The sequence below is a fragment of the Colletotrichum siamense genome (assembly GCF_013390195.1).
Source record: "Colletotrichum siamense strain Cg363 chromosome Unknown KSG_Cg363_contig16, whole genome shotgun sequence".
NCBI lineage: Eukaryota > Fungi > Ascomycota > Sordariomycetes > Glomerellales > Glomerellaceae > Colletotrichum > Colletotrichum siamense.
The window spans coordinates 367,806-386,731 of NW_023501029.1; the positions used below are offsets into that span (position 1 = coordinate 367,806).

Consider the following 18,926-nt stretch of genomic DNA (forward strand, 5'->3'; position numbering starts at 1 on the left):
TTGTAGTTGCTCCTCATCCTCTTTACGGTATGTACTATGAAGACCGCTGGGTCATTTGTTGTGGAAGAAGCTGGCTGACTGTGAATAGCGACGTTGCTGGACGAGGATGGCCGCGCAGACTTTTTGAACCAAGATGCAATCGTAGAGTGGGATCAGTTATTTGCCAGGCCGGACTGGCAGGCTTGGGCGAGGAAGCATGGGGTTCCGGAGGGGACTATTCCTGGGAAGGATATGTTGAGGAACAAGCATGTCGGGTAGACGTGACGGTGCTGTCCGTGACTGATTAGTTTGATAGATGGCTGCTGGTGTGGTCTAGTGAATGCAGCATTTGATGCGGAGGTTGGTCAACATACCAAGCGCATGATACGGTGGTTGTCTCGAGGATCTGTACGCATCATAAATCTCATTGTCTACCTGCACTGTCAAAACCCTTCCTGAGCACCAACAACAAATCTATTGCCTGCCAACCGCAACCCTCATTCTCCCAACCTGCGTGCCCGGCCAATTATACACCGCAAACCCCTGTCCCTTGCCAACGGGCTTCAAACTCGGCAAACCTAACAGCGCCCTCTGGCGCTCCGACAACTTGGCTTTGACGTCGTCGCTCAGAATAGCCTGGTAGCTCTCAATCTGCCGGATAAAGAACCTGCAAAAAGACTGTAGGATAACGGGCCGCGCCTCGTTGGTCGTGTTGACGCCCGTCGAGTGCCAGGTTCTACTGTCGAGGAGCACGCATGAGCCTGCTGGTGCTGCGATAGGGACCGACGTGCCCTTTAATGTCATATATTAGCTTTTTTGTCCCAGGCTCACCACAACAAAAAGAAGAAAACAGCCAAAAAAAAAAAAAAAAAAAAAAAAAAAAAAAAGAAAAGAAAAAACCCAAACGTACAACATGATTTATACTAGTCGGCAAAACATTCGTTAGATGGCTACCCGGATACACCCGCGTGGCACCTTTCTCATCGGAAACGTCAGTCAAATACCACATGGAGTTGAGCACGTATGCATGCGCGGTCGTGTCCGGCGTCATGACCATTTGGTCGCGGTGCATGTATATTCCCGACGTGCCGGGCCGCGCGATGTTGGCCGACATGGTGAAGAGGCTGAAGTTGCCGCCCAAGAACCACGGCATGACGGCGTCAATGAGTGGGTGGTTAAGCAGGTCGAGGAACTCGTCGCCTTTGTTGGGGAGGTTCCTGTTTTGGTCGTCTCACATCAGCATCTGTACCGTAGCTCAAAACCAAAAACAAACCAAAAAGAAAACAAGGGCAGCTGACCAAACCCGCTGATTTGGCTGATCCCCGGCCTTCTTGTGCGCGGTATCCAAATGCCCGACCCCGACCAGCCTCTCTGCCTCGGCCTGCTCCTCCACCGCGGTCCGAATAATCTGCACCTGCTCGGTGCTCAGCGCATTTGCGCAGATTGCATACCCCCATGTCGTCAAATCGCGCTTCAGCTGCGCCACGTCTTCTGTCGGCTTTGGCAGCGTCTTGGAGTCTACGGCCATGCAAGGCTCCGGAACACCGGCGGGCGCGAAGCAGGAAGGTATGACGCCATGGGTGGGCGGCGTGGCGCGTTTTCCGAAAGCATGTTGGCTGTGCATGCGCCCCTCGATTGCGTCGAGGATGTACTCTGGCAGGATGGTTATGGACTTGTGGAGGGTGGAGGGGATAGTTGTGGCTAGGACGGGCGGAACAGTAGTTGCATCGATGGTTAGATGCTGGTGGGGGAGCGTGTCTGAACCGAGTCGAAGGACAATTATCTCGTTTAGGTGGGAAAAGTTCTAGATTGGATCAGTTCACGTTACTGTCGGTGGAATTGGTGAGCATTACGTACCGACAAATTGTCCTCGACCCAGCGTCGGACCTGGGCTACATCCTCATGGAAGCGGGTTAAAGGGTCGATGCGCGACGTGTGATAGGGTTTGTCGGCGAAGTCGAGGCCGGAGGTCGATGGCGAGGCTGGGGGCGGGAGGTTGAAGGACATTTTAGCGGTGGTGAGCAGACTGGAGTTGGATTGCACAGCGAAGTTAGATCCAAAGTTGGTGTTTTCCGGGTTCGCGAGGTCAATAATATGACGACGGAATATGACGTCTTCAAGGCTTGATAAGGCTGGGTCCGGTTTCAATCACGAACTGGGTCGACAGTACGCTGACCTCGTACGATTACTGTCGTTCTGCATGAATTACAAGTTCTATCATGGACTACTTCTTCAGACTCTGGACACCATGTCTGCTGCACTCGACGTATGCAACAAAGAGGTGTTGCATCAGTCTGTGGACGAACAGGCTGTGTCCACACTAGGGGCTTCTGCATAACAGCAATACCAAAAGCAGACCTACGAATCCAATCCACACAAGCCCCGACTCCACATTCCACTCTATTTGTTCTAGACAGGGGTCCCCAGCACATACTCAATCACTTTCTTGACATCGCCGACCTTCCTTGGGACCTCATGCTCACCGTCAAACTCGGTCAACTTCGCGCCCCTGTAATGAGTCGCGTACATCCTTCTCGACTGCGGCAAATTCACAGTATCCTGGCGTCCGTGCAAATGCAGCGTCGGCAGCTGCACCACAATCCCCTCCTCACCGCGGTTTTCTCGCTCGCAAATGTCCCGCATGTACTCAGTGGCGACAGCACTGTAGCCGGGGCAGAGGAGAATTCCGAACTTGACATCGGGCAGCCAAGTCACCCGCCCGACCTGCCGCTGCCACAGGAGCATCGTCGACGCTACCGCGCCCTGGGAAAAGCCCAGCACCCCAACAATCTTGACGCCGGGGTTGCTTCTCGTGTACGTCTCGACACTTTTGTGCACCGCCTCGTTAAATGTGACGATTTCCGAGGCAGGATCGTCGTGTACGGGCCTGAACCAGCTGTAGAACGGGTCCATGCCCGCGAAGAATGGGAGTACGTCGGGCCCCGGTGTGGCGAGGTGCGGGGCGGACGCGTAGAGGAAGTCATACTCGTGGGCCAGGGCGGCGCGCAGGGAGGAGGTCTGGAAGCGGAAGATGTCAGGAGAGGCTCCTCCGCCGTGCATGCATAGGATTGCTTTGGAGGGTTTTCTGGAGAGGCCCATAGTGAAAGACAAAAAAAGACTTTGCCACGAGAGTAGTTTCCCGATGTGGTGTGAAGATGTACGAGGTGTTTGCGTGTGACAGGACTTACAACTGATGGCACCGGGTTAATATACAATGGTTTGAGGGATACAGTTGTTTAGAGAATACGCCGTTGCGTTGTATGACTGGGCTAGGGGCTAAGGGGGGGGGCGTGGGAGAGGGGCTATTTGTGCATATCAGACGCGCACGAATCGATATACTATGCAGTAGCAACTGCTAATTCAAGACGCATGCATATTAGAATCTTAAACTCTTACCCTCACCGCCTCTACCAATATAAATAGAGGAGAACTTTACTGGTGTACTGCATTCTCATATACCAGACCGTCTCTTTTCTTCCCCCGCCCCCTGCCCCGTCCCCTTGCCACTCCTCGCAAAAATGGCCAGCCCGTTTGTACCACCTAGCACCCAATCGGGCCTAGTTGTCGACGACCACGACAATGTCATCATTCGCTACGACTGCCCCTTCCCGTCCCTGCCACGAGACCAAGTCCTCGTCCGCGTACACGCCGTCGGCGTCAATCCCAGCGACACCAAGATGATCGGGCCGTTCGCTGTCCCCCATGCGATCCTTGGAGCGGACTATGCAGGCGAGGTCGTCGCTATCGGGGTAGACGTGACTGATGTGCAAGTAGGCGATCGCGTGTGCGGGGCGCAGAACGAGCTCTTCCAAGGGAGCCCAGAGCGCGGGGCGTTTGCGGGCTACAACGTAACTCGTGGCCGCATGTGGATGAAGATTCCTGACTCGTGGGGTTTCGAGGCTGCCGCCAGTCTGCCCGTAGGGCTTTGCACCGCCGGCTTGGCCCTGAAGCTGCTGGGCTTGCCGCTGCCAGATCAGCCGGTGAAGACAGGCGCGCATGTGCTGGTGTATGGCGGGAGTACGGCTACAGCTACGATTGCTATCCAGCTCTTGAAGTTGTGAGTTATCACACGCTGTGGTTTGACGCATGGGTGGTGCTGACGGGGATCCAGGTCCGGGTTGATTCCTGTTGCGGTGTGCTCGCCCAGGAATTTTGCCCTGGCGAGGAGCAACGGTGCCGAGAAGGTTTTTGACAGGCATGACAAGGATTGTGCACAGAAGATTGTAAGTTTCTTTCTCTCTCTTAAGCTTCTCTTACTGCCCGCCGGGCACTTTTAGTTTCCCTGCATTGGGCGGGCATGCATCACGATTTGTGTCCGGCTGACAAGCGACATCCCGCAGAAATCTTACACAAGAAACAACCTGAGATACGCCCTCGACTGCATCACCAGCGTTGAGTCGACCATCCTCTGCTTCGCGGCCATCGGCCGCGCGGGTGGCAAGTACGTCTCGCTGGACCCGTGGCAGGAGCACGCGGCCACGCGCAAGGTCGTCAAGTGCGACTTCACTGTCGGGCCTAGGGTGTTTGGCGAGGGTTGCACCTGGCCTGCGCCGTACAAGAGCGAGCCGGACGAAGAACTGAAAGAATTCGGGGTGAAGCTGTGGGACGTGGCGAGGGAGCTGGTTGCTGAGGGAAAGCTAAAGCATCATCCCCTCAGGGTGCTGGATGGCGGGTTCGAGGCGATTATGGCGGGGATGGAGCTGAGTCGGGATAAGAAACTCTCTGGGGAGAAGATTGTGGTTCGGATGTATCCGTAGATTAGGTGACGATAGACAATGAGGGGCTGCGGTTTGACAGTTGCAGTTGAATTATGGTCTTGTTTTAGAGGCTCATCGGGTATGGGTGCCGCGCTAATGTGGAGCCTCTACCTTGGCAAGTTTTGTCGCAAAAGTTTATTTTCTGGCAGGGCAGAGTGACACTCATCTTCACTGTGTTCAGCTGGGGTGGGGGGGGGGGGGGGTGCGGAGGGGGGGGTAAACCTTGTTGTTAACGTACACACCCCGAAGGGGGTGGGGTTAATCAAGGTCTCGTCTGTTATTTCATTTTTTGGACGTTCGTATGGGTTCGAGAGGCACTCCACGGCAATAACCTGAAGCGGAAATATGCAGCAGCAGAAGCTTGGGCCAACGGTTTTGCTGTCGTTGTTAAGTTTCATCTCGCTGTCGTCTGTGCTAGCGCTACTTGTCATCCGCGATAATTTGAGGCTGTGTGTGCTGAATAGATATCCGCATTGCATTGCGCCTGAGAGTAAGTGATTTTTTCCGAAGGGTTTCGTGCTTGTTAACCCGCTGCCTATAGTCCCAGTCACTGCCATCGTCGATGCTAACGACGATTTTACACGTCCGCCGGATGAGGACGAGTTGAAGGCTTGAAGCCACATCATGCCGTGTAAGGAGCTCCCAAGATTCAGAATTCCGATTTGACAGTCGAGTGACGGGGTAAACACGAGAGGACGAGCTGGGGCTATGAGCGGCAGTGCAAAGACTGGGGCCGGATCTACGACTGGCTCGAGAAGCACTGGATCACGAACAATCGGGGTATTTTGGCGCTTGGGTATGAGAGGAAGCCGTTGGATACTACTGTTACGCGGGACGTTTGGTTGAGTAAGGATCTGGAGGATATTGATGTATAGCGGGAATGGAAGTGTAGTTTTTAGAGCAGTCAGTGCCGCAGGGCAGCGAGAACCAACATTGTGTGATCTCAACTCCTTACAAGCAGCTACAGACGGGAGCCGTCTACTTTCTATTTCATAAACTCGGCAAACTTGTTCCGACTGTCCTTCCCCTTGTTTAGCTTCTCATACGCCGCCTGTATCTCAATCTGGTACTCCCCTTCCGCCCGCGTGCGCAGCACAAGCTGCTTCATGCTCAACGGCAACGGCCGCCCCTCGGCCGCCACCATGACTGTCTCCGCCGGAATCCGGATCTCCTTGACAACTTGGTGATTCAACCGCTCGATGCACCTTTCCCAGACCTCCCTCGCAACATCGCCTCTGTCCCGTCCGCGCACCGCATCCTCGTACATGTCGAGAATCACAAAAGGCGCCGGCCGCCCAGCGCCCCCAACGAACGCATGCCGAACACCGGGGTGTCTCGCAATCGGCGTTTCGAACTCGGTCGCGTCGAAAGACACCCCGCCAAACAGTTTGACCGAGTCGTCAGCCCGCGCAAAAAACTCCCACCGTACCTCCCCATCGCAATCCACCGGCCGCCACAACTCTTTTGTATCGATCGTGTCGACACCCTCAAACATCCGCACATTCCAAAACGCGCACATGTACTCCTTGATCTTCCCTTCCGGCCGATCGATGAACATGCGGTACACATCGCTGTCCTCGGCCGCACTCGTCGGCAGGCCCGACTTGTCAATCGGAACAAGGCGCACGTGGGCCTCGGAGATGAAGTCGTACGTGTGCCAAAACCTTTTCTCCCTCGGCAGGAACGAGAACCGCCCGCCGGTTTCGGTGGCGCCGATCACAGAGCCGAGGCGCGTGTGCTGCACCAGCGCGTCGCCGACAACCTTGTCCAGCCGCGCACCGAGGTACGTGACGAACTCCAGGCCTTGGAGCGTCGAGCAGGTCGTGGCGTCGTTGAACAGCTCAACGATGGTGAACGGTGTCGCCACCAGCCCTTCCACGTGGTTGAGCTTGACGAATTTGTCGAACATGGCGGGCGGCAGGCCTACCGCGTCGGCCGGCGGCAGCACGCAGCAGGTATTCGCGAACACGCCGAACGCGTTGGTCAGGATCAGCCCCGAGTTCCAGCGCATCGGACAGGCCAGGATCAGACTCCTACCATACAGCTCCTCGGTGCAGATCCCCCTTGGCCAATTCCGCTTGGCCAGTTGCGGCGATGCGCAGGCCGCCGTCCAGAAGCCGTTGTTCATGTAGATGGGCTTTGGCGGGCCGGTCGTGCCGGAGGTGTGGATGATCAAGATTTCTTCCCATTTGTGCTCCTCGTACGTCTTTGTGTACGGGTATGGCGGAGTATCCTCGGCGTCGAGGCACCACTTCAGGGACGGGAAGGCGTGTAGCGCCATGCCGGCTTCGTCGAGGCCGAACGAGGTCTGGGCGGCAACCTCGTCCTCGGTGTACAGCCACACTTTGCAGTTGGATGCGGACAAGAGGCCGTGCAGCGCGCTCTTCATGAGTCGGCCGTCAGGGGTGAGCAGCTATTTCTCCACACACTTCAGTGTGTTTTCGAGCACAGTCCAAAAAGGGTTGACGGACCTTCCGGTTAGACTTATTCAGCGCAGCAAACACAAGCGCATAGCGGATGTCGTTGGCCCCGAAGTACGACACCGTGTCATTGTTCACCGACTTGCCGAGCGTCTCGTCCAGCCAGTGCGCGATCTTGTTGATGCTGTCGTTGTACTGCTTCCAGGTGATGGAACGGTAGCCGTTTGTCTCCCAGTCGTCGAGCGGAACGCGCGCGAAGATGTTGGTGGGAACCAGGCGGGCGTTTTCTTCGATTTTGCGGACGAAGAGCTTTTCACCTGTAGATGCCATATTGGCGCGCTGTGAGACAAGCCTGGTGGTTGCGGACAGGTGGCTTGAATGCGTTGTGAAGGAAAGCAAGATACAAAGAACCCATGGTGTGGTGGTCCATACCCAGCATATATATATATATATATACACCGTATCACACGCACGTGCCACTCATGTTCCCCAAGACACCTTTTCGACAACCGCGCCCGTCACCGACAGCCCTCCTCGGCAAACGAATAAAACCCGAGATAGATCTCTCCCACAGCGCCGACCTCTGCTAGGTAGTCCTACACATCATCCAAGTCAAACCCCAAGAAAATGTCAACAGCAAAAACCCAACCCCCCCACCCGCGCCTCTGGGCCGCCGGAATAGATCAATACCTCGCCGACAATGGCATCACCTGCAACTCCGCGAATCCCATCGACGCCGGCACATCCTGCTTCATCTGGAGACTGGACGGTTTTTTGCACCCCGACCATCCGCCCGCTGAGCCAGCCGTGCTGAAATGCGCCGATAGCACACCCAAGTTCAGCGACGATGCCGTATCCCCCGCCCGGCTTACCACCGAGGTCCGCGCGCTTACATCCCGCGCCGTGGCGGAGGCGTCGCGCGCGGAACCCAGCGTACGCGTGCCGAGAGTGTTGAGGACCACGGAGAACGGGTTCGTCATGTCCTGGGCTGGGGAGGTGAACCTGATGGACGCGTTCCGGAACAATCCAACGTTGGACGTGGCGGGCATCGGCGCGCGAATCGGCAAGTGGCTGGGCTGTCTACAGGTCACGGGCGCGGCCTTGGGGGCATCCGGTTTTGAGCCGGTAAACCCGGAGCTGAGGCGGTTTTACAATCCGGACGGATTCATGGACAAGCTCGTTCAGTCTGTGGTGAAGGATGGCGAGGAGAGCGAGAAGATTCTGACGGCGCTGCGCCGGCCGGGGACGGTGCGCACGATGACAGCGTGGGATTTCCGGCCAATGAATGCCCTCCTTCGCTTCCCAGTTGGCTCCGATATCAAGAGCAACGACAGCGACAACAGCAATAGCGCGCCGGACATCTACATCGTGGACTGGGAACTCGCGCAGTTCGGCGAAGCAGCGGGGGATGTGGGCATGTGGTGCGTTGAAGCGATGGTGTTGGAGGACAAGTACGGCGACAGGGGTTTACTACGTTCATTCTTGAAAGCTTACAAAACACACACGGCGGGGATTGTGGATGATGTGTTTGTGTGCAAACTCGCGATGGTTGTCGGCGTCATGCTGGTGTACTTCATGCGCATTGCGCCACGGCTCTGGGGTAGTACGGAGGAGGAGTTGAGCCGTTGGAGGGTGGCTGCTCTGGAGTTTCTGAGGGCAGGCGCGGAACAGAATTTGGGGTGGCTGAGGGGAAGTTTGATTGGCATTGTTATGAAGTGATATGAAAAGGGGTTCTGGTTTGGTAGATAGCATTTGTGGTGATGTTTTGGACGATGTTGTTGTTGTTAGGCAGGTTCAAGTTTGTTGAGACAAGCAACTTGAATACTACTCCTGGAGAAGATCTTTGTCTTGAGATCATGATATCGCCAGATTTCTTTCCCTTGCTGTACTGAGGTTAGTAATTTTTCCTTTTTTGTTTCACAAACAAGCAATGTGAGCGACACAACCGGCAGGGCGTGCTTTTTCCAAGACTGCTTTCACCAGACCTATCTGTGCCTACAATATCTAATGACCAGTAGAGACTAGCACCTACGCCGTCGCCCCGCTGAGCTGCTTGCACTTGTGCTTAGATCAAGATAACTCCCCGCTACAGCGATACACACAAACCGCCCAATGCACACAGCAAGCCAGCCAGCAAGCCGCGCAGCGGGAGGCGTGGCCCTGGCTCTGCGAAATTAATGATCGGTGGAGATGCGCTTGCTACCTAGTGTGCTGATACCCACCATGATCAAGTGGTTACAAGACAGGAGACTTTGATGAACCTTATTTTGTTTTCATTACGCGACTGAGACCATAACATGGCTGTATACCATGCATGTTCTACTGTGCTGCTGTACATCGTATACTAGGAGCAGGGGGGGGGGTGAGAGAGGCGGGGTGGATTTGGAAAAGTCTCGATGCAACCTGCGGTACGGGCCGGAGTAAACGGCACCCCACAATCGCCCTAAAGTCTATTTAACAAATCGTGATCCCACGCCGTCCCATCAGGCGCTCCTCCCGTCAGCTGCCATCCCGTTTTAGTGTAACGCTGCTCTATCCACTTCTGATTCGCATCCACGATGGCTCAGCAGGCCCCACAAGGTGTTCGTCCGAACGTTCCGGACCCGGAGACCACCGACACGTCCATGGAGCCAAATGAGTCAGTCACTGCAGCGCGCGCAAAAGGGCTCCGCTTCTGGGCCATCGTCGCGGCCTTGGCAGCCAGCAAGCTGATGTTGGCACTCGAGATCACTATTGTGTCTACCGCCCTGCCGACTATTGTTCAGACGCTGGGCATTGGGTCGAGCTATGTGTGGGTTTCCAACGGGTCTGCGCTGGCTAGGTTCGTCTCTGTCTCTCTCTCTCTCTCGCTCTCGCTCTCGCTTGTTCTCTCGCTCTCGCTTGTTCTCTCGCCAGTTCTCTCGCCAGTTCTCTGGGCTTTGCATTCTTCAACGCACCTCGTTCGCCGGTCCACACCCCTCTCAATCGTTCCATACCGACTTGACAGGTACTGGTACTTACTATACTCGACGACTGACAACCCCGCTGCACAGCGCAGCAATAGCCCCGCCTTTAGGCCAGCTATCCGACCTCTTCGGCCGCCGCTATCCCACCTGCCTTTCTGTGCTTCTCTTCGTCGTCGGCGGGATAATCTCTGGCGCGGCAACCTCCGGTCTGCAGCTCATTGCCGGACGGGTGGTCCAAGGCCTCGGAGCGGGCGGCATCAACGTCATGTCAGCCGTTGTCGTCTCCGACCTCGTCTCAGTCCGGCACCGAGGTAAGTACATGGCTATCATGCTGGCTGCATACCTTTTGGGCGCTACCAGTGGTCCGCTGCTGGGGGGCGTACTGGTCCAGTCCGGCGCTTGGAGGTGGGTGTTTTGGCTGCCCGTGCCGTTTGGGGCGGCGAGCCTTTTGGTCTTGGCTGTCTGTTTGAAAGGCGGGACCAGGAAGGCAAACCAAAGCCGTCGCGAGCGTCTCCGGCGCGTGGATTACGGCGGCAACGTGTTGCTGACGGCCGCGACGGGCGCTACGTTGTACGCCATCACGTACGCCGGGTCCAAATACCCCTGGTATGACGCCCGTATCGTCGCCTCGCTGACCGCCGGTACGCTTGGACTGGGCGTGTTCTTGCTCCTGGAGCAATACCTCGCGCGCAGCAATACCGTCGAGCCGGTCATCCCGCTCCGCCTGCTTACACACCGGGTGGGCGCTACCGTGGCGGCCGGGGCGTTCACCAGCAGCCTCCTCAGCAACTGGGTCAACTTTTTGTTGCCATTGTACTTCCAAGGCGTGCGCATGTCGACGCCCTCACGGGCCGGCGTGCAGCTGCTTCCCATCGTTGCTGTCGCCGTCCCCGCGAGCATCATCTCCGTCGTCTTGGTTAGTAAGCTCGGGCGGTACAAGATGCTGCATGTTTCTGGGTTTGTGGGGATGTGCACCGCGTGCGGGCTGTTTAGTGTTTTGGACGAGGCGTCGGGAGATGCGGAGTGGATTTTAATGGAGGTGCTGTTTTCGGTCGGACTGGGCATGGTGATTAACACATTGTTGCCGGCGTTTCAAGGTGCAGTGGGGGAAAGCGACCAGGCGGTTGCTACGAGTACGTTCACGTTTGTGCAGAGCCTGGCTAACATGTGGAGTGTGACGATCCCGGCCGCGGTATTCAACAATAGGTTGGAGGCGCTTGCGGATAGGATATCGGATGAGCGGGTCAGGGACCAGTTGGGCGGCGGACGGGCGTATGGGTTTGCGACCCGGGCGTTTTTGGAGAGTGTGCAGGGTACTACGAGGGATGAGGTGGTGGGAGTATTTGGAGAGGCTATCAAGGGCGTTTGGTATGTTGCGGCTGGCATCGCGGGTGTTGGCGTCTTGTTGGCGTGTGCCGAGGGGGAGGTCGTCTTGCGGGAGGAGTTGGAGACTGACTTTGGGCTGGAGAAAGATGCTACGGTTGAAGTCGGTGACAAAACTTCCAATTAGCGTATTTGGTAGCGTGTTTGGAGTAACGACACAATGCAGATTTATATATGTATGAAATTCTGGCTTTTTGAAACCGCAACATATTAACTTTACATATCCAACCGACGACACAATCCATTCACTACGAGTTCTCTTTCAGCGGAATCCTCTCCCCCTCTCCCCTCAACAAGCCCCAGTTGTTCGACGTCCGCCTCTCCAGCACCCACCCCGTCAATGCATCCCAGTCCTTACATTGGTGCTCATACCCCCAGCCAGTCTCGACCTTTTCATTCCACCGATGCCACTCCAGCGTCACGTCTGCCGCGCACATGATGTTCTGCCGCAGGTAGTCCCAACAGTGGTTCAGGTGCTCCTTGTTCCAGCCCGGGTCGGCGGGGAGCTCGCGTCTCTGGTGCGGGTTGTTGACGCGGTCTAGGAGGTCGTAGTAGCTGCGCATTGTGCTGTACTGCTTGGGTGTCAGCGGTTTGGATCTCGGGTGGGAGGGTAAATAAGGGGAGAGAGTTGCGTACGAGGCAGTGCAGCTGATGGTATACCGAGGGCAGCGCTGTGTGTTCGGGAAGAGACTGGTTCAGGCCTGGCATGTCTGGGAGGGCCGTCTGGTTGCGCACGTGGACCCAGCCGCGGCCCTCTGTTTTCTTTCTGTTAGACAACCGCACATACCATATTACAACGATGGAGGCACTCGAGAAGACTGACTTGGCAAAAGCGAGTTCCACGCAGCGATACTCTCGTTGTTCGGCTCCTGCCCAAATAGCGGCTCGCTCTGGAAGACTTTGGTAACGGGAACTAGTTCACACCCAATCAACATCAGATTATACACAAACCACCTGATCAAGCGAATGCGAACGCACTCTGTGGAGGAAACCAGTCCGGCTGCGGCGGATACAACACCGTGGTCGGCACCGGCTGTGGCCTCACCGCGATGCAGAACAGCGCACACAGGGACACGACGTTGGACAGTGCCATCAATATGACAGCCCGGCGAATCCGTGGCGACGCACCGGCCAGAGGGCTGGATTGGACGCCGTCGAGCAGGCCGACTTTCTCGTCATAGTCGGAGGATGAGCGCCCGGTGCTGGGCTCGCCCGAAGACGCTGTTGGAGATGGGGGCATTGTGAATATGGAATGTAGGATACTGGAAGATGGGAGATGAAGGCGAGGTGGCAGTTTGCACAGCAGATTGGGAGGAGTGTTCAGTGATGGAGATCTGATAGTAATCAAGCTTGGACTCGAACGTACGATGTACAGATGATCCGAGGGAAACTGGGCCGGGAGAATCTATCGCAGGCATGGGCGGCGGCTCCTTCTGCCCGAACCCGACTGTCATGACTGAGACGTTGATGGGTATTGTGGAAATGGGCAATATCTTGGGGGGGGGGGGGGGGTGCGGCTGCTCTCGCAAATGCCGAAAGGGGGTACTAGCAGACAAACGGTAATTTCTAGGGGCGTGTGGTTTTGTTTGGCCAAGGAGCGGGGGACTCTCCCCGGGTTTCGAATTGTCCGCTTGCTCGACTCAGGTGCAGGGAATTCTCGTTTGCATGCGGCCACATGACCTATTCGTTGTTGAAAGTCCTTCTTTTTCCACTGGATTCATCGTGTGACCAATCAGATATTCACCGGTAGACCGACTTTCACCCAGACAACTTAGTTGTGGAGATGGAAGCAAGAAGCCCCGGGGCCATGCTATCTGAACTGTGTGTCGCCGAGTAGCGAGTCTATTGATAAACCAGATAATATGCGTCAATCCGGAAGCTTCATACGTACCCCTAGCTAGGTACATCACCAACCAACCTCGCAATTCCTCAAATCCAGTACTCAATGACGATGATCATTCTGCTTTCTAGCAAACTCCTCCAAAAACCGCTCCGCTTCTTCTTTCCCCGTTCCTATGCCCTGCTCCCTCGCCCACTGCTGGTAATCTGCTCTCTGCGAGAACTCCTCAAAGTCAACCACTCCCTCAGCGTTGGCAAGGATGAACCTGCCGCGATCATCGACGAAGTGACCTGTTTATGTAAGCCGGATTTTTCAGCACCAAGTACGAACCTAGCCTGCTTACTGTAGATGGGGTGCTTCATTTCTGCAGAAGGATAGAATGTTAGCAAGATGTGGTTATGTGGCCTAAAGGAAGATATATACTGCTTACTAGAAACCGACGGCATAGTCTCCGAGTGCGTCATCGAGTGCTCATCCCCCCAGTTCATCAAGCTCTCCCAGTCCACGCAGGACCGCTGCACACCGTCCCACTTCAGGACCGGGACATGGTCGTCCGCCGTCCAGTGCAGCAGCACCGGCGTCATATCAGCCTGACACTTGGCCGAGGACATGAGGTGGTGGAGGCAGTGTGCTTTGGCAACGGTTAGCATCATCAACAACGGTTACTTAACGGAAAACACACAAAGGTGGCTTCTTTGCTTTTTAAGCTGCTTCTCGGTGATGTTGGGGAAGTAGTAGTCCCCGTGCATGGTCTGGTATACGTAGTTCTGGCAAGCGGGTTGTTAGTACACACCGCAGAAGACGGGAGGATTGACGCACGATGCAGTGCAGATTGTGCACCACGGCGATGCCGCCGACGCTGGACTTCTCAGTACTCTCCTAATCATTGTGAATTTGTGTGGAATTACAAGCCGCCCTTGCCGTCATCGAACGGAATGGCGTCCGATTTAGGACCCAGCCTGTCTGCTTCGGAATCGGGGAGCCGACTCGAGAACGCTGGGTATCAATTCAGTCTGTGTAGCCTACAGAGATGAGCGCCGGGAGGACTAACTCAACAGCAGCTTGCGCCAGTTCGCGTCGAGTTCGGCGCTTGGGCTGCCGAGGAAGGCATCGGAGTGATGTGGTGTGGCTGGGTTGAAATGCATGGGCTTGTACCCGATTTTGTCCTGTTCTCTTCTGTTAGAGATACCATCGACCATGTGGTGGTTTTGGGAGGCAACTCACCCACAGGTGAACCGTATCACTCGCCGCAAACCGCGGACAGTACGGCTTGTGAATGAACTCCTGCGCATAGTACAGCACCGCCGCCGTGTAAGACACTAGCCCTAGGAACGCAACTAGCACCCCTAAAACACGAATGGGAAGAGACTTTTTCTTTGGCGTGACATATTGATCCTGGTGTGTGAAAGAAACATCGTCTAGATCCTCGTCTCTAGACGCCGAAAGTTGGTGATACTCGGTTGAGGGCATTATCAGCAGTTGCAGTCGCTGGGACAGCAGAGAAATAGAGGAGACAGATTTCTTCTGAGATGGAATGAATGGGGAATTTCTGGGAGATAGTCAGAAGCTGAGGGGGGCGGTGCTGGTATAATAGCTGTTACCCAGGCCAAATAACTTGTCTTCTACTGTGGACGTAGACCGAACCCTGTCAAACTCTATTTTTTGGACGTAGTCTATACCAGCAGGGGTGCTTTGAGGTGCTTATACGCTGTATATAAATATTAAACAAACCACCACAACAGTTTTCCATAGCACTTCACATTAACGCAGCCTCTGCGATATATGCTACGGCACGGCAAAAATACCTCCGCATCCAGCACGAGCAATTAGGGCATAGAAGCAGTTCAAGACAGGTTCTAAATGGTGAACACCTCTCTCTTGCTCTAAACCAGCCATTATCATCACCTAGCAATGGCCGCACCTGCGTACGAGCCATGCCTTTCACCAAATGAAAGCCTTCACTCCGAAGAACATGAACAACTCTTGTTCGAGGTCGACGAGCTCCACGGCCCGAAACTACCCGAACCACTATCCACACCCGGCCTACTCCTTCTAACATGTCCTAGCCTCGGGCTCCAAGTCTGCTGGTTCCTACTACAATCCAGCGGCACGGTCCGTCATCCATCCCTTCCCATCACTATAGTGCACTAACAAAAACCCAGCCATATCTCCGCTCCCTCGGCATGACACCCTCTTCCATATCCCTAACCTTGGCCCTAGGCCCAATTTTCGGCGCCTTCGTCCAGCCCATCATCGGCCAGCTGAGCGACGAGCTCCATCACCCGCTCGGCCGCCGGAAGCCAGTCATGATCGCCGGCGCGCTCACCACAATGATCTCCACCCTGCTTATGGCCCACGCCCCCGAGCTCACCGTGCCCTTCACCGAAAGCCGGGCCGCAAACCCCTGGCAGCCGCGTGCCCTCGCCGTTACCTGCCTGGTAGTAATTTTGTTGGCGATAACCGCCTACTCCGTTGGCGTGCGCGCCATCGTCGTCGAGGCCTGCCCGCCGTCTCAACAACCCACCGCCGCCGCCTGGTCTATGCGCTGGAATGTTCTCGGATGCGCTTTGCTCTCCGTCACCGGCTTCGTCTACACCACGCAGTCCCCAGACACCGACCCCGTGGTCGCGTTCCGCACGCTGGCGTACGTCGCGACGATCTGCTCCGCGGCCACCGTCGGGCTGGTCTGCTGGTTCGTGCCGCGCGATGCCACGCCGCCGCTCCAGCAGTCCGGGTCCGGGATCAGGCGTGTCTTCACCATGTGTCTGCCGAGCGAGCTGGCGCGGCGCTGGGCGCGGATGCCGCCGCTGACGGGAAGGGTGTGTGGCGTGCAACTAGTTGCGTGGTTTGGGTGGTTCCCGGTGTTGTTCAACATGTCTACGTAGGTGATTCCCTTTGGCTTGTTTATGTTTGGGTCTGTCGATGGACTAACACAACCGTTAGGTATGCTTACGAAACGGGTAATCACCCAATGCCCTCTCTACAAACCCCATTTCGATCCAGACTAACATCTCCCAGCACAATCCGAATCCCTCCGAACCCCCAAACTCGAACCCTCCCCCCCAGTAGCCCCCCCGGAATCCTACATCCTCTACGCGTCCCTCGCTGTCTCCTTAGGGACCCTCCTGTCCACCTTCCTCCTAACCCTCCTCTCCCACATCTCCACCACCCTTCACCACCGCAACCTCCCCTACCTCTGGTTGATCTCCCAACTCCTCGCAACCACCTCCCTTCTTCTCACAATTCCCTTTCAAACAGCCACAGCCTCCCTCATCCTTATCTCCATCATCGGCGCAACCCAGGCCGTGACGATGTGGGTTCCGTTTGCGCTGATTAACACTGAACTTGCTGAGGGGCGTACAAATGTGGCGGGCGTCCAGGGACTGCACAATATGGCTGTTTCTCTCCCTCAGGTTGCTAGCGCGCTGGTTTGCGCAATTGTTATGTTAGGTTTGGATTTACTTGGGGTTGACAGAGGTGTGGTATGGTTATTAAGGCTGGCGGCATTGCCAGTTGCGTGGTCAGCGTGGCTAATTTGGCGGTTAGATGAGGCTGTAGCTTAAGGCCTAATTAAACGTCTATTAGGGCTACAAGCTAGCCTTATTTTATATATCGTTCGTTTTTAAGCCTATATATAACTTATACTTATCTCTATATAACTCGGTCTGCAGCTCAAGCTAACACGAGTGCAGAGCAAACCAGGCCGCCCAGGAAGAAGGCTTCCAGACATAGAACGCACATGACGGACACCTGAGATGAAGTTGAGCATGGCAGGAAGACTTGCTCTGCTTCTCACGCAGAGCAAGTCCAGGTGAGGCAGTAAGTGCCCTTCAACGTTCCCACTGAAGCTGACAATCGCATGAAGCGTGTTGCATCATACGCTGCTACCGAGGAGCTTGCCGTGCTCACCAAACTGGAACGGAAGCATGACATATGCGCTCGATCGATGCAGTCGCTCGACCTGTTCTACCGTGAACGCGTGGAGCGTATTCGTCCATTCCATCTCTGTGGTTCAGCGAGACAAACATCTGTCGGCTGCTCGGTACGAAGACCCTCTCAGCCTCCGAGGGGAGCCGGCTGCCGTCACAATCCAGCGTGATCTAGAGGAGGCCAGGTACACCGACGAGCTCGGGATGATCAAGGAACATGCGGAGGAAGTTTTGGAGAGTTACAAGTCGACTTCTTGGACTAATACAGCGAACGAGCATTTGTGGGAGTTGCGGAGGACCCGAGGACGCCTGCAGGCTCTGAGTAGACGGGGTTCAGAGTGATTGGCCTCTGTCCTGCCCTTCATCTATCCCAGAGCCTGCCCTCTTCATTATGCGGGGATTCTTTGATCTCGGCTTCTTTTCTGCTCCGCAGATTTCCCCTGCGCTTCTGTCAAGGTTTTATTCTGTATCCATACCTGTACAAAGTCAACTCATTTTGGGGAACCATTACCCTGCTCAAGACATGTCCGATCTGTCTATATGACGTCGAGCTCCAAAGCAAGTTCGTTGATAAGCCACCACTGCCACCGAGTTCATGCACTTCTGTGAAAGGTCTGAAAATATTTTGGATTGCCTCTGTTTGCGATAGAGTGAAGGTGTCAAAGAACGTGGGAAAGACGTTCGCAATGAAGATCAGACCAATGCCATTAGCTTCCCATGCCGCCCAAGATGTGTGGTAGCTCTAAATTTCCAACGATTCAAGGTCGAGAAGGCCTCTGCGTGAGGGTAGCGTGGCCGTCGTTGTCTTGGGAGGTTTCACAGCAACCACATATTAGCATCAGAGTAATTTCGGCATGCCTGGGCAACCGAGGAGTTGAATTCCACACTTTCCTCCTTACTTGCCAGACAGACCGGTCTCTTCGAGAACTGCAGCTTGTCTTCTATTGTATATTATCCATTGTCAATCTCACTTGGCTCTTGGGTCAAGACACCTGCATAATATACGCAGACAAGTAATCCGTAGATCCGCAACTGAGTGCATCGACTGTTCTTAGATTGATCGATGCTCCTCTTGTGGGGATGCCTGTCATCTCAATGACGATCCCCAAACGTACTTCCTCGCCGGCGCCATGCCCACCAAGTGGCTTCCAGAAATAGATTTGGTCGCTTTTCATTACAAGAATAACGGGGATATGGCTGACGGCTGGTGCCGGCTATTAACAATTTCTCGCCGTTGGGAGAATGGATGCTAATGTGCTCTTTGTGCCACACGTGGTGACCTACGAAGGCATTCCCGGTTGCGATTGTCAATTCCATGGTGGTTGAGGGTACATGATGAATCAAGATGGGTAACAGTATTTAGATTGTCGCGCATTCATCGCAGTGTCTGAATTCTTCATAGAAGAACGAACCAGCGCTCGTAGACGTCATTGCTTACTTCTGCCACACAGAGGACCCTGAAAGGAGATGAGGCCAAGGTTTATATGGCAGTTGAAGTCGACACCAAGCATATTCCTACCTGCCCTTTGGATAGTGCCTTGTTTGGTTACCATTAGATACTCAATATACTTTTGCTCGGTTTAGAGGTTGCAACTTCGAACCCCTTCGAAGGCACTTTTTCTTTTTTAGTCCTCCCGATATTTTGCTGCTCATGTGAATTTGCAGCTGACTGC

The 18,926-nt window shown here is 55.1% G+C and overlaps 3 protein-coding genes across 3 annotated transcripts; 2 read left to right on the top strand and 1 right to left on the bottom strand.

Annotated features, from left to right (window-relative positions):
* Nucleotides 1-410: 410 nt before the first annotated feature.
* CGCS363_v015099 (Dioxygenase) lies at nucleotides 411-1,986 on the bottom strand (the record flags this gene model as incomplete). The annotated part of the gene is made up of 5 exons (XM_036646948.1): nucleotides 411-414; nucleotides 521-771; nucleotides 890-1,196; nucleotides 1,278-1,783; nucleotides 1,837-1,986. The coding sequence occupies 5 exons, from the start codon at nucleotides 1,984-1,986 to the stop codon at nucleotides 411-413; spliced, it is 1,218 nt and encodes a 405-aa protein (XP_036487830.1).
* A 1,511-nt stretch (nucleotides 1,987-3,497) lies between these two features.
* On the top strand, nucleotides 3,498-4,736 carry mlcG-0 (Deshydrogenase mlcG; the record flags this gene model as incomplete). The annotated part of the gene is made up of 3 exons (XM_036646949.1): nucleotides 3,498-4,036; nucleotides 4,091-4,202; nucleotides 4,320-4,736. 3 exons carry the CDS (start codon nucleotides 3,498-3,500, stop codon nucleotides 4,734-4,736), a joined length of 1,068 nt encoding a protein of 355 aa, XP_036487827.1.
* Nucleotides 4,737-9,714: 4,978 nt separating this feature from the next.
* FUS6-1 (Efflux pump FUS6) lies at nucleotides 9,715-11,611 on the top strand (the record flags this gene model as incomplete). The annotated part of the gene is made up of 2 exons (XM_036646950.1): nucleotides 9,715-9,977; nucleotides 10,189-11,611. 2 exons carry the CDS (start codon nucleotides 9,715-9,717, stop codon nucleotides 11,609-11,611), a joined length of 1,686 nt encoding a protein of 561 aa, XP_036487839.1.
* Nucleotides 11,612-18,926: the final 7,315 nt, after the last annotated feature.